At 35.1% G+C, this 12669-nt stretch overlaps 1 protein-coding gene across 3 annotated transcripts in view; it reads right to left on the reverse strand.

The window, feature by feature from the left end:
• Window positions 1-882: 882 nt before the first annotated feature.
• The window catches only part of MTMR9 (myotubularin related protein 9), a 53391-nt gene continuing 41604 nt past the window's right edge, over window positions 883-12669 (reverse strand). For 2 of the 3 annotated variants that reach the window (XM_036889005.2, XM_036889006.2), the window contains one exon: window positions 883-4365. In XM_036889005.2, coding sequence (XP_036744900.1) covers window positions 4202-4365 — 164 coding nt within the window. In that variant the 3' untranslated portion in view covers window positions 883-4201. The remainder of the gene's footprint in view (window positions 4366-12669) is intronic. The other variant, XM_057504840.1, reaches the window with a different exon arrangement.

Consider the following 12669-nt stretch of genomic DNA (forward strand, 5'->3'; position numbering starts at 1 on the left):
GTGCTTTTCCTCACAAATTTTCACCTACTAGTCTTAGTCTCCAGTGACCACCTAAATTATTACTGTGATGGCCAAATACTGACTTTCTAACTTTGTCATTCTTTCTACATTTCATAAGTTGGCAATCTACTCTAATGAGGAGTTTTCCGTTTTTCCTCATTGATTTATTCATATCAATATGTACTGAGTAAATAGTATCTACAATACATATTCCAGATTCTTGGGAGATCTGCAATTGTTTCAGCAAAATAATAGTAATAATACACAAATACATACACATTCAAGAGTGAAAGAGTAAAATCAAATGTGAAAAAATGTTTATAATTACTCAATCTAGGTGAACAGTAAGTGGGAGATCACTGTACTGTTTTGCAACTTTTTTGTGGATCTGTTTTCTTTCAAAATACTAGGTCAAAACATAAACAGCAGTTTTAATTGAGATATTGCCAAAACCTTCAAAATATTTGAAAAAAATTAAAGTCAGCCTACAGATTTAATTTACCAGCATTTGAATATATTCAAATTTTATTACTATTATCTGTAGAAATTTAACTCTAGCATCTGTGCAACAGTCCTCTGAGGCAGCAGAGGGAGAATGCCACACACAAATCTTACACACTAAGATAACAGTACCATGTTCGACAAGACTGTTTCTTGATTCAGTAAACCAAGCTTGACGAAGCAGCCACCTCAAGATGAATGATCCAATCTTAGGACGCAAGTGAATTTATCACTTAGGGAACATTACAAATAATATTAAAATGTTACACAGACTTACAAAAGTTCAGAATTTTCCCCTAAGCCTATATAGACGGTATCACAATATAGAACCTGAATGGTACAGCACTCTGAGGTTTTAGCAAAGCATACATTATAGACACATTTGCCATACAGTGCAATTTTATTGTGTAAGACATGAATAATAGTGCACTTAAATCCAAGAGTCACATTCAAATATATCAAGAGTAAATCCAAATACCTGGCTGCTGAAGAAATACATATTCTTTTTTTTTATAACTAAGTTATACAAGTATATTTTTAATGTAGATGGTAATAGAGCTATAAAGATTCTAAACAACAGAACTTGGTGTGTTTGTACAGAATAATCCACCTGTCAAAAGATATGTGCCTTTTAAAAGTGAAGCAAATGTCGTGGGCAGACACAGTGTTGTACAACTTGTTTTTATTACACATCACAAATCTAGTTAACCTGTAACTCACAGATGGTTACACAGAACGGCTCCAGAAGTCAGTAAGTTCTCATCAGGATTTATTTTTCAGGACACTACAGTTCCTCAGTGCAGATCAAATAAAGACACTGGGTTTCTTAAAGGGAATTTAGATAACAAGTTTAGACTTTCTAAAACCTAGTCCTAGAGTTTCAGAAGGTATTTTCTAGGCTATCAGTTTAAGGAAGAAGATGCTGTGGACACTAGATTATTAGGACTGAGTGAAGGTGAAGTAGTTTTATTAAAGAAAACAAAAATTTAAAAACTGATACTGTAAGAAAATTAGTATTTCATATTACCTGAGAATAAATATAATGGAGATATCAGTCTTTTAATGTTTTTTGTTAAGATGGTAAATTACATAAAAATACTATTTGGTAATAACTTAGGATATTAGTTATAGAGGGGAAAAAATATCTGACCCACGTTAAAGGCTAAGAAATGAATAATCTATGTTGTCCTGAGGTACAGCAGAAACCTGTATAAGATGTACTAAATGACTTCATTCTCTGGTTATTTTCAAAGCTGCCAGACAGGATCAACCTTCTAAAAATTGCCCATTTTTGGTCCAGGAAATAACTTTCTGATAAAGAGTGCACATAACACCCTCGTATAAATCTGGATATGGGTAAATTATTAATTAAAATTTTAAATCTGGATATAGGTAAATCCCAAAACTTTTGCTTCAGGTTAAGGTCTGATAATAAGTAAATCTGATGACCTAATTAATTAAGACTGACAATTAAAACAGCCAGACCTGAAAACAGATTAACTATAAGAGTTACACCTTTAAGCAGATTTTTTAAAATGTAGCAAAATGTTCCCATTTTTCACTTCAAGAGATACAACTACTGGTCAAATCTTTTTCATGATATTGATTTTTTAACAAATAATGACTATCAAAGACTAAAATCTCACTAAATTTCATCCTTAAAAATGATATGTTACCTTTGTAAATTAGGCTTCATTCAGAGTTCAAAGAAAAGTTTAAAGTTCCCCATGTAGGATCTAAAATGACTATTGTCTTCTAAAATTTCCCCTCTAAATCACTTTAAAATCTTGCTTCAAAGGTGTTACTTTTCTTAGAAATATGACACATTTATAGGCTGCTTTATACCTATTAGATTTTACAATTTCTGCTTCCTTTCTGCCTATTTAATAAAATCACAGTGAAAAATGCTGGCCAAATAAATTAATTACCAGAAGTCAGCTGCATGAACAAATACAGCAAGCAATTTTAAGGGGGCATAGAAAAGCTAGGGTGTTTCCTCTCTAAAAAAATTAATGTAAACATCTTACACAACACATGTCTCCAGCAAGCCAGCGCATCCCCTTTGCTCCTTGCCTAGCCTTTTGGTGAGGGCTTTAATGCCCTGAGATTCGTAACTGCAGCCAAGAAAACAAGTCAAAAAAAAAACTTAGCTTAGAGGAGGAGATTTACCCAAAGAGTTTTGACTGTGGATTGTGGTCTTGCCGTTTGTTACAGGTCAGAGGAAACAGAAAAAAGATGAAGCTTGGGCAACTGGAGATAGAAAGTATTTGCCACTTTCTGAGGCCTCTGAATGTGGCCATAAATTTTGCTAGAATTGATTTTTTAAAATTATATTGTTAGCTCAATACATAGCTCAAAAGCAGGGTTCAGTTTGGGTGTGTTTCATACTGAAATGGTTACATACAGATGGGACAGAAGTGGCAGTAAAGATTACTCTTCAACTATCCTTTTAAAGGAAAACTAGAATTGACAGTATTTATGAGCAGGGCCACAAAACAAAACCTGTATGGAAAGCACTGGACCTCAAACTTTTAGAGTTGCAGGCATATACTAACATAGCATAAATACAGTCATCACTTTTTCTATAACACTGAAACATTTCAAATCTATTTCTGGAGTTTAAAATATCGCTGCATCGTGCTCATAAGCCTCTACTTCCACTGAAGTTATATTTACCTAACATACAATGGCCAAATCAGCAGAGCGTCAAGATAAATTCTCAAAGGCTCAAGCCAACGTGAAAGTTTTAACCTTAGTATTAGTGAACTCTTAGGATACTTAAAACAAAACACAATAAAATACACACATATATACTTAAACCAGTGCAATAAGAACTTCAGGCAAGGGCAGTGCATCTCTGGTTTAAGAAAACCGTATCTGGAGCTTACTTATAACAAATTAAAATCTATTTTAAATCATGGTTTAATGTTATACCTAGCATTTGACACACATTTAATATGTATGGGCAAAATCCTGAAAAACCAATTCAACGTAACGATACCTCATCAGTCACAAATTCCTTATTTCTATATTGCACACACTTTTAGTGTCTGTTAAAATTTACTTCTTAATGTAAATATGAGAAGACTTTACCCATTGCCTTGTAAAAATAATTTACCTTGAATAAATATTTAGAGTTTCCTTTCTTGACAAACCAGAATGAAAATAAATTCAGCTTCGTTAGTCAAAAACTATTTTGAAGAGAATGGCACAGGTCCTGGAAATGTACACATTAAACACAAAATTCTTGATTTATCAACCATTTCAGTTTTGAAAAATATTTTTATATTCAGAGTGTTTAAAAGTCTGATCTTTTTTTAAACTAACAAATATCCCCTAAAGAGGTTAACTGTATCCTTGACTGGTCTGGAGCACTGTTTGAAAAGTGGACACAGAGAAAAACTTAGGATGAAATGGTGTGTGACATGAATGGCATTAAATAGGTCACCAGTTTTACATAAAAAAAAAAAAAAACATGACTAGCACCTCCTTTCTGCTCCCAAAGTAAAGAGTCCTAACAGGCCACATGAAACATGAGTAATTACAGTAAGTTTCTTTCATAAAGTGTTGAGAGATCCACATATTAGAGGGTTCTCACATCTAAAGCCTAAGTTCAAGGCTATGGTGTAAAGTGAACTCCAGGGCACAAGGGGAGGTGGGACACAGGTCCAGGGTCCTGATGCGGGCGCGGGGAGGTCTTTCAAGGGCTCTCCTGCATCCTATCCTCGGTTTCCAGTTCTGCCAACTGCCTCCTAAGGATATTTACCTTTGCTTGTAATTCCTTGTTATATTCAATTATGTTAACCATTTCTTCATATGCTTCATCCAAATACTTGGGGGATCTGTTCCAACGTAGGAAAATACCTATTGAATCCAGGAAAGGAAAACAGAAGAGAAAAAGACACATAGTGGGTTAACTTTGTATGTGTGGATAATTCCATGCACTATATGTTATTTTTTCTTTTTTCCCACAGTTCACAGCAATGTTTTATTGTACTCTAAAATATATAGGCATCTTAAGGTACTGACTAGAGCAATTGAACAGAGTATGCAAGAAGTCATTATTCCAATGCTCATTAATTCTCAACACCCCTCCACCCCTGACAAAATTATAAAATAGATTAAAATACTGTTCTCTGGTATATTCAGGAAAACAAAATAATTTATAATACTATTAACTTTCTAGCTTCACAATAGAAATATTTTTTTCTTTCAGTTATAGAACTTTACCCATGTCACATTTCACTGGAAAAGTGACAGTTACAGTAAAAGTAGAACAAATTGTTAAAGTCCAAACTTCCCAACAAATTAAAGTCCAGGACCAGTAAGCTTCACAAGTGAATTTTACCAAGTATTTCAAGAAGAGTTAATTCCTATCCTTTTCAAACTATTCCAAAAAGTTGAAGAGGAACACTTCCAAAGTCACTTTTGAAGCTAGTTTTCAGCTTCCAAAAAAGTTTTTTTTATTAAAACTATAGTTGTAATGTTAGTCTCAAGTGTACAACCTAATGATTTGACAATTTATATACATTACAAAATGTTCACCATGATAAATGTAGTTACTGTCACCATACAGAAGTACTACAATATACATTCCCTGTGCTGTATTTTCATCTCCATGACTTACTTATTTTATAAATGTGAGTTTGTGACTCTTAATCCCCCTCACATATTTTGCCCATCTCTCCTACCCCCCAATCACTAATTTGTTCTCTGTATTTATGAGTCTGTTTTGCGGTATTGTTTGTTCATTTGTTTTGGTATTTTAGATTTCACAGAAAGTGAAATCATATGGGTTTGTTTTTATTTGCCTGAATTATTTCATTTAGCATAATGCCCTCTAGGTCCATCCATGTTGTCCCAGACGGCAAGATTTCAATCTTTTTTCCTGGCTGAATAATATTCCATCGTGTATCCATTCATCTATCCATGGATACTTAAGTTGCTTCTATATCTTGGCTATTTTAAAGAACGTTGCAATAATCTTTTTGAATTAGTTGTTTTTGATTCCCTAGGGTATAGACCCAGATGTGGGATTACTGGATCATATGGTACTTCTATTCCTAACTTTTTAAGGAACCTCCATATTGTTTTCCTTGGTGGCTGCACCAGTTCACATTCCCACAAACACTACACAAAGGTTCCTTTTCTCCACATCATCACCAATGCTTTTTATTTCTTGTCTTTTTATACTAGTCATTCTGGTGTGGGGCAATATTCATTGGGTTTTGATTTGCATTTTCTTAACGGTTAGTAACATTGAACATCTTTTCATGTGTCTGTTGGCCATCTGTATGTTTTCTTTTGAAAAATGTCTATTCAATACCTCTGCCCATTTTCTAATTGGATTATTTGGGGGTTTTTTTGGTGTTGAACTGTATGAGTTCTTTATGTATTTGAATATGAATCTCTTACCAAATATATCATTGGCAAATATATTTTCCCACTGAGGTTGCCTTTTCATTTTGTTGGTTTCCTTTGCTATGTGGTAACTTTTTAGTTTGATGTAGTCCCACTTATTTATTTTTTGCTTTTGTTTTTCTTGCTTGGGGAGACATATCCAGCAAAAATTACTAAGGATGATGTCTAAGAGTTTACTGCCTGTGTTTTCTTTTAGGAGTTTAATGTTTTCAGGTGTAATTTAGGCCAAACTCATTCTATGAGGCCAGTAACCCTGGATACCAAAACCAAGGACACCACACAAAAAATGAAAATAACAGGCCAACATCCCTGATGAACATAGATCAAAATACTCAACAAATTATTAACAAGCTGAATTCAACAATACATTAAAATGATCATATACCATGACCAAGTGGGATTTATTCCAAAGATACAAGGATGGTTCAATATCCACAAATCAATGTGATAAACTACATTAATAAAAAGAAGCATAAATGCCATTATCTTCATCTCAATAGATGCAGGAAAACCATTTAATAAGTTTCAACATCTATTTATAATAAGACCTCTCAACAAAGTAGGATAGAGGGAAAATACCTCAACCAAATAACGGCCATATGTAACAAACCCACAGCTGATAAATCATACTCAACAATGAAAAGCCGAAAGCTTTTCCTCTAAGGGCAGAAACAAGACAAGGATGCCCATTCTCACCAATTTTCATTCAACAAAGTGCTGGAAATCCTACCCACAGCAATCAGACAAGAAAAAGAAATAAAATTTTAGTATCCAAATTGGAAAATAAGAAGTAAAACTGTCACTATTTGCAGACTAAAGACCACCAAAAAACTGTTAAAACTAATAAATAAATTCAGTAAAGTCACAGGATACAAAATCAATATACAGAACACTTGCATTTCTACAGACTAACAAACTAGCAGGAAGAGAAATTAAGAAAAAAATCCTATTTACAATTGCATTAAAAAAAAAACAACCAGGAATAAATACTTTTAACCAAGAAGGTGAAAGACCTATACTCTGAAAATATAAGACACTGATGAAAGAAACTGAAGATGACACAAATAAATAGAAAGATATACCATGCTCATGGATTGGAAGAATTAATATGTTAAAATGCCCATACTACCCAAGGAAATCTAGATACAATGCTATCCCTATCAAAATGCAAATGCATTTTTTCACAGAACTGGAATAAATAGTCCCAAAATTTATATGGAACCACAAAAGACCCTGAATAGCTAAAGCAATTTTGAGAAAGAAGAACAAAATTGGAGGTATCATGCTCCTGATTTCACACTATACTCTTAAGTTACAATAATCAAAACAGTATGGTAAAGGCACAAAAACACATAGATCAATGGAAGAGAATAGAGAGTCCAGAAATAAACCCATGCTTGTATGTTCTATTAATACATGACAATGGAGGCAAGAATATACAATGTAAAGACAGTCTATTCAATTAATGGTGTTGAGAAAACTGGACAACTAAATGCAAAAGAATGAAAGTGGACCACTTTCTTATAGCATACACAAAAATAAACTCAAAATGGATTAAAGATTTAAGTAAGACCAGAAACCATAAAACTCCTAAAAGAAAACACAGGCAGTAAGCTCCCTGAAATGGTCTTAGCAATATATGTTTTTGATTATGTCCCCTCAGGCAAGGGCAACCAAAGCAAAAAGAAATAAATAGGACCAAGTCAAACTAAAAAGCTTTTGCACAGTTGAAGGGAACCATCAACAAACCAAAAAGACAACCTACTGAATGGGAGAAGATATTTGCAAGTGATATAACTGGTAAGGGGTTCATATCCAAAATATATATAAGAACTCACACAACTCGGTATTACAAAAACAAGCTATACAGGGGGTGCGAGGAAGGGGGAGGCAAGAAGGAGGGGGATAAAAGGGCACAATAACTTGGAATCATAATATAAGTTGATCATGGGGACTGCTGAACCATTGTGACATATATTGGAAAGCAACATAAGATTGTATGTTTACAATATTTAGTAAAAATAAGTAAGTAAAATAAAAAGAGTCTTAGATACAGAGAAAAATCTGGTTGTTGTCAGGGGGAAGAGGGAGAGGGCAATGAGCAAAATAGGGGAAGCGGATTATAAGGTACAAACATCCAGTTATAAAATAAGTAAGTCATGGGGATGCAATGTACAGCATTGGGAATATAGTCAATAATATTCTAACAATTTTGTATGATGAGAGATGGTAGTTACAGACTTATCATGGTGATCACTTCATAATGTATATAGATGTTGAATCACTGTGCTATACACCTGAAACTAATTTAATACTGTCTGTTAACCACAGTTCAATAAAAAAAAAGCCTAAACTTCAGCACTCTCACCCTCTCTGCTACTTAAGAGACAGTCTTCCAATTCTGTAGGCAATTGCTTCTTTCCCTCAATAATCATAATAATCTTTTTATTATGGACTAAAAAGGAGACCTTTTCTCCTCTAATAGATCTATGTTAACTATATCATCCCAAAATAGTGGCTTAAAAATGTTCAAGTAAGGAGGTACAGAAATTCTCCAGGCTATAGCATGTCAGTAGCTGGGACGTTCATCAGGGTTTTATGAAAATACTTCCTGTAAACCAAAATGCCACAGACCCTAAAAAGTCCTGTGTATGTGATGTGCAAATGCTACTTTCTATCAGAAAGTGAAAATACAAACATGGATTAAAGATTGACTGACCTGTGTTGATTTTTCTATTATATGAGCCTGTTTTAAAAATCCTGATCTTCAATACAGGAATTACTGAATATTAATGGTTAACTGTGATGCAAATATAAAGAGCAGAGAGACATTTTAAGGCTAAACAGTGGTCTCGTTATACATAATCCATATACGTACCATAAGAAGCTTTCCCTAACATAGAATTTCTTCCAGTTTAAGTTGAGCAGGCACTAAACACATATGGAAACTCTGTTCTTAAAGGTGTGGCAGGAATTCATCATATAAGGAAAGACTTCGTTCTATCACGTAACTCCTAAATTCTCAATGAGGTTTGGTCAAAACTAGTAAGGTCATCCTTCGGGCCATCCAACTCCCAAATCTGGCTTTTCTATCAAGAAGCTCGTCTCTCATTTTAGTTATTAAACATGACAGTGGCTTTTTCATAAATTGTCCCAGAAGTCTTAAACAAGAAGTACAGCTTAATCTCTCATGTAAGGACCACTTACCCTGCACCTGTGACTGTCTACAATCCAGAAAGTAAGCAGGGAAGTTCTGAGCAGCCAACATTTCTCAAAGCACTAAAGCTCAGACTCGGAGAACCCGGGACTCTCTGAGGCCATTTTCCCACAATTATAACTAGGGGACACTTCAAGGGATTAGCAGCTTAAACTGAGGGGGAAGGACGCAGCTGAAGACAGACACGCCAAGAGGAACAGGAGGCAAGGCCGAGAACCAGAGAAATGACAGAAATGGACTTGGTCTCAAACCGAGAGCAAAGCAAGGTGACAGCTTTATACATAAAGGGCGAACAGTTTTCCACACATGAGTTGCTCTTGAGGGCATAACATATTAGAAGATGGTTTAATAACTGACATTTATGGTAATTCAGTCCAATTTACTGAAAGCTCCCATGTCTGTGTGTATGGCCTAATGCTGTTTGACACAAAGATGAATGAAGATGTACTTGCCACCTTCAAGAGAATTAAAAAGAAATGCAATGGTATTTGATAGTCTTTGCTTAATAAAAGGCTTATACATTTGAGGTAGTTTCTGGTTATTTTTTTAAAAATAAGCTTTGGTATTTAAGGAGAAAAGCTTCAGGAGTCTGCTGAAGTAATGCAGGTAAATCCCATGTTCAGAATAGGCTTGAAAATATAGCACGGATTATTATTCCACAGGAACAATGAGATATCATTACTGCACAGATAGATGGCACTTGTGCACATTTACAGCAACTTACTAGAATGACTAGCTCATTAACCCTTTAATAGCATTTAAAAAAAGAACTTATCCTAATGACTGCTTAATAAAGACAACAGAAACCATCTCCTAGGGGCTGACAGTTTATTCCTGTCCCAACTACCTACCAAGCTTCCTTCTTTTTTAAGTTTCTTTGTTTTTATTAAGGTATTATTGATATACACTTCACTGTATAACTTTTCACATGAAAAAAAAATGTGGTTAACACATTCACCCATATTATTGTGTCACCCCCATACCCCACTGCAGTCACTGCCCATCAATATAGTAAGATGCCACAGATTCAGTATTTGCCTTCTCTGTGCTATCCTCTCTTCCCCATGATCCCCCCGACACCATGTGTGCCAATCATAATACCCCTCAATCCCTTTCTCCCTCTCTCCCCACGCGCCCTCCCTCACCCCTCCCTTTTGGTAACCGCTAGTTCCTTCTTGGAGTCTGTGAGTCTGTTGCTGTTTTGTTCCTTCAGTTTTGCTTCGTTGTTATACTCCACAAATGAGGAAAATCATGTGGTACTTGTCTTTCTCCGCCTGACTTATTTCACTGAGCATAATATCCTCAGGCTCCATGCATGTTGTTGCAAATGGTAGGATTTGTTTCTTTCTTATGGCTGAATAGTATTCCATTGTGTATATGTACCAAATATTCTTTATATAGTCATCCACTGATGGATACTTAGGTTACTTCGATATCTTGGCCATGGCAATTAGTGCTGCAATAAACATAGGGGTGCATATATCTTTTTGAATCTGATAAATTATATTCTTTGGGTAAATTCCTAGGAGTGGAATTCCTGGGTCAAATGGTATTTCTATGTTTAGTTTTTTGAGGAACCTCCACATTGCTTTCCACAGTGGTTGAACTAGCTTACATTCCCACCAGCAGTGTAGGAGGGTTCCCCTTTCTCGGCATCCTCGCCAGCATTTGTTGTTCCTAGTCTTTTCAATACTGGCTATCCTAACTGGTGTGAGGTGATATCTCATTGTGGTTTTTATTTGCATTTCCCTGATAATTAGTGATGTGGAGAATCTTTTCATGTGTCTGTTGGCCATCTGAATTTCTTCATTGGAGAAGTGTGTGTTCATATCCTCCGCCCATTTTTTAATCAGGTTATTTGCTTTTTGGTTGTTGAGGCATGTGAGTTCTTTATATATTTTGGATGTTAACCCCTTGTTGGATATGTCATTTACAAATATATTCTCCCTTAGTGCAGGATGTCTTTTTGTTCTGTTGATGGTGTCCTTTGCTGTACAGAAGCTTTTTAGCATGATGTAGTCCCATTTGTTGATTTTTGCTTTTGTTTCCCTTGCCCGGGGAGATGCATTCAGAAAAAGTTGCTCATGTTTATATTCAGGAGATTTTTGCCTATGTTGCCTTCTAAGAGTTTTATGGTTTCAGGACTTACATTCAGGTCTTTGATCCATTTCGGTTTACTTTTGTGTATGGGGTTAGACAATAATCCAGTTTCATTCTCTTACATGTAGCTGTTCAGTTTGTTAACACCAGTTGTTGAAGAGGCTGTCATTTCCCCATTGTATGTCCATGGGTCCTTTGTCATAAATTAATTGTCCATATATGCTTGGGTTTATACCTGGGCTCTCTAGTCTGTTCCATTGGTCTATGGGTCTGTTCTTGTGCCAGTACCAAATTGTCTTGATTACTGTGGCTTTGTAGTAGAGCTTGAAGTCAGAGAGCATAATTCCCCCTGCTTTATTCTTCCTTCTCAGGATGCTTTGGCTATTTGGGGTCTTTTGTGGTTCCATATGAATTTTAGAACTATTTTCTCTAGTTTGTTGAAGAATGCTGTTGGTATTTTGATAGGGATTGCATTGAATCTGTAGATTGCTTTAGGCAGGATGGCCATTTTGACAATTTCCATTTATTGGTATCTAATTTCTCTCAGGAGTGTCTTTTAGTTTTCAGAGTATAGCTCTTTCACTTCCTTGGTTAGGTTTATTCATAGGTCTTTCATTCTTTTTGATGCAATTGTGAATGGAATTGTTTTCCTGATTTCTCTTTCTGCTAGTTCATCATTAGTGTATAGGAATGCAACAGATTTATGTGTATTAATTTTGTATCCTGCTGAATTCAGGTTGTATCTTTGCTAAATTCAGATATTAGATCTAGTAAATTAGGAGTGGATTATTTACTGGATGTTAAATTATTGTTTTTTATGTACAATATCAAGTCATCTGCAAACAGTGACAGTTTAACTTCTTCTTTACCAATCTTTATTTCTTTGTGTTGTCTGATTGCCGTGGCAAGGACCTTCACAACTATGTTGAATAAAAGTGAAGAGAGTGGGCATCCTTGTCTCATTCCCAATCTTAAAGGAAAGGCTTTCAGCTTCTTGCTGTTAAGTGTGATGTTGGTTATGGGGTTGTCATATATGGCCTTTATTATGTTGAGGTACTTGCCCTTTATACCCATTTTGTTGATAGTTTTTATCATGAATGGATGTTGAATTTTTCAAATGATTTTTTGGCATCTATGGAGATGATCATGTGGTTTTTGTCCTCCTTTTGTTGATGTAGTGGATGATGTTGATGGATCTTCTAATATTGTACCATCCTTGCATCCCTGGAATAAATCCTACTTGATCATGATGGATGATCTTTTTGATGTACTTTTGAATTCGGTTTGCTAATACTTTGTTGAATATTTTTGCATCTATGTTCATCATGGATATAGGTCTGTAGTTTTCTTTTTTTGTGGTGTCTGTCTAGTTTTGGTATTAGGTTGACGCTGGCCTCATAGAATGAGTTTGGAAGTATTCCCTCCTCTTC

The sequence above is a fragment of the Manis pentadactyla genome, chromosome 1 (genome assembly GCF_030020395.1).
Source record: "Manis pentadactyla isolate mManPen7 chromosome 1, mManPen7.hap1, whole genome shotgun sequence".
Taxonomy (NCBI): domain Eukaryota; kingdom Metazoa; phylum Chordata; class Mammalia; order Pholidota; family Manidae; genus Manis; species Manis pentadactyla.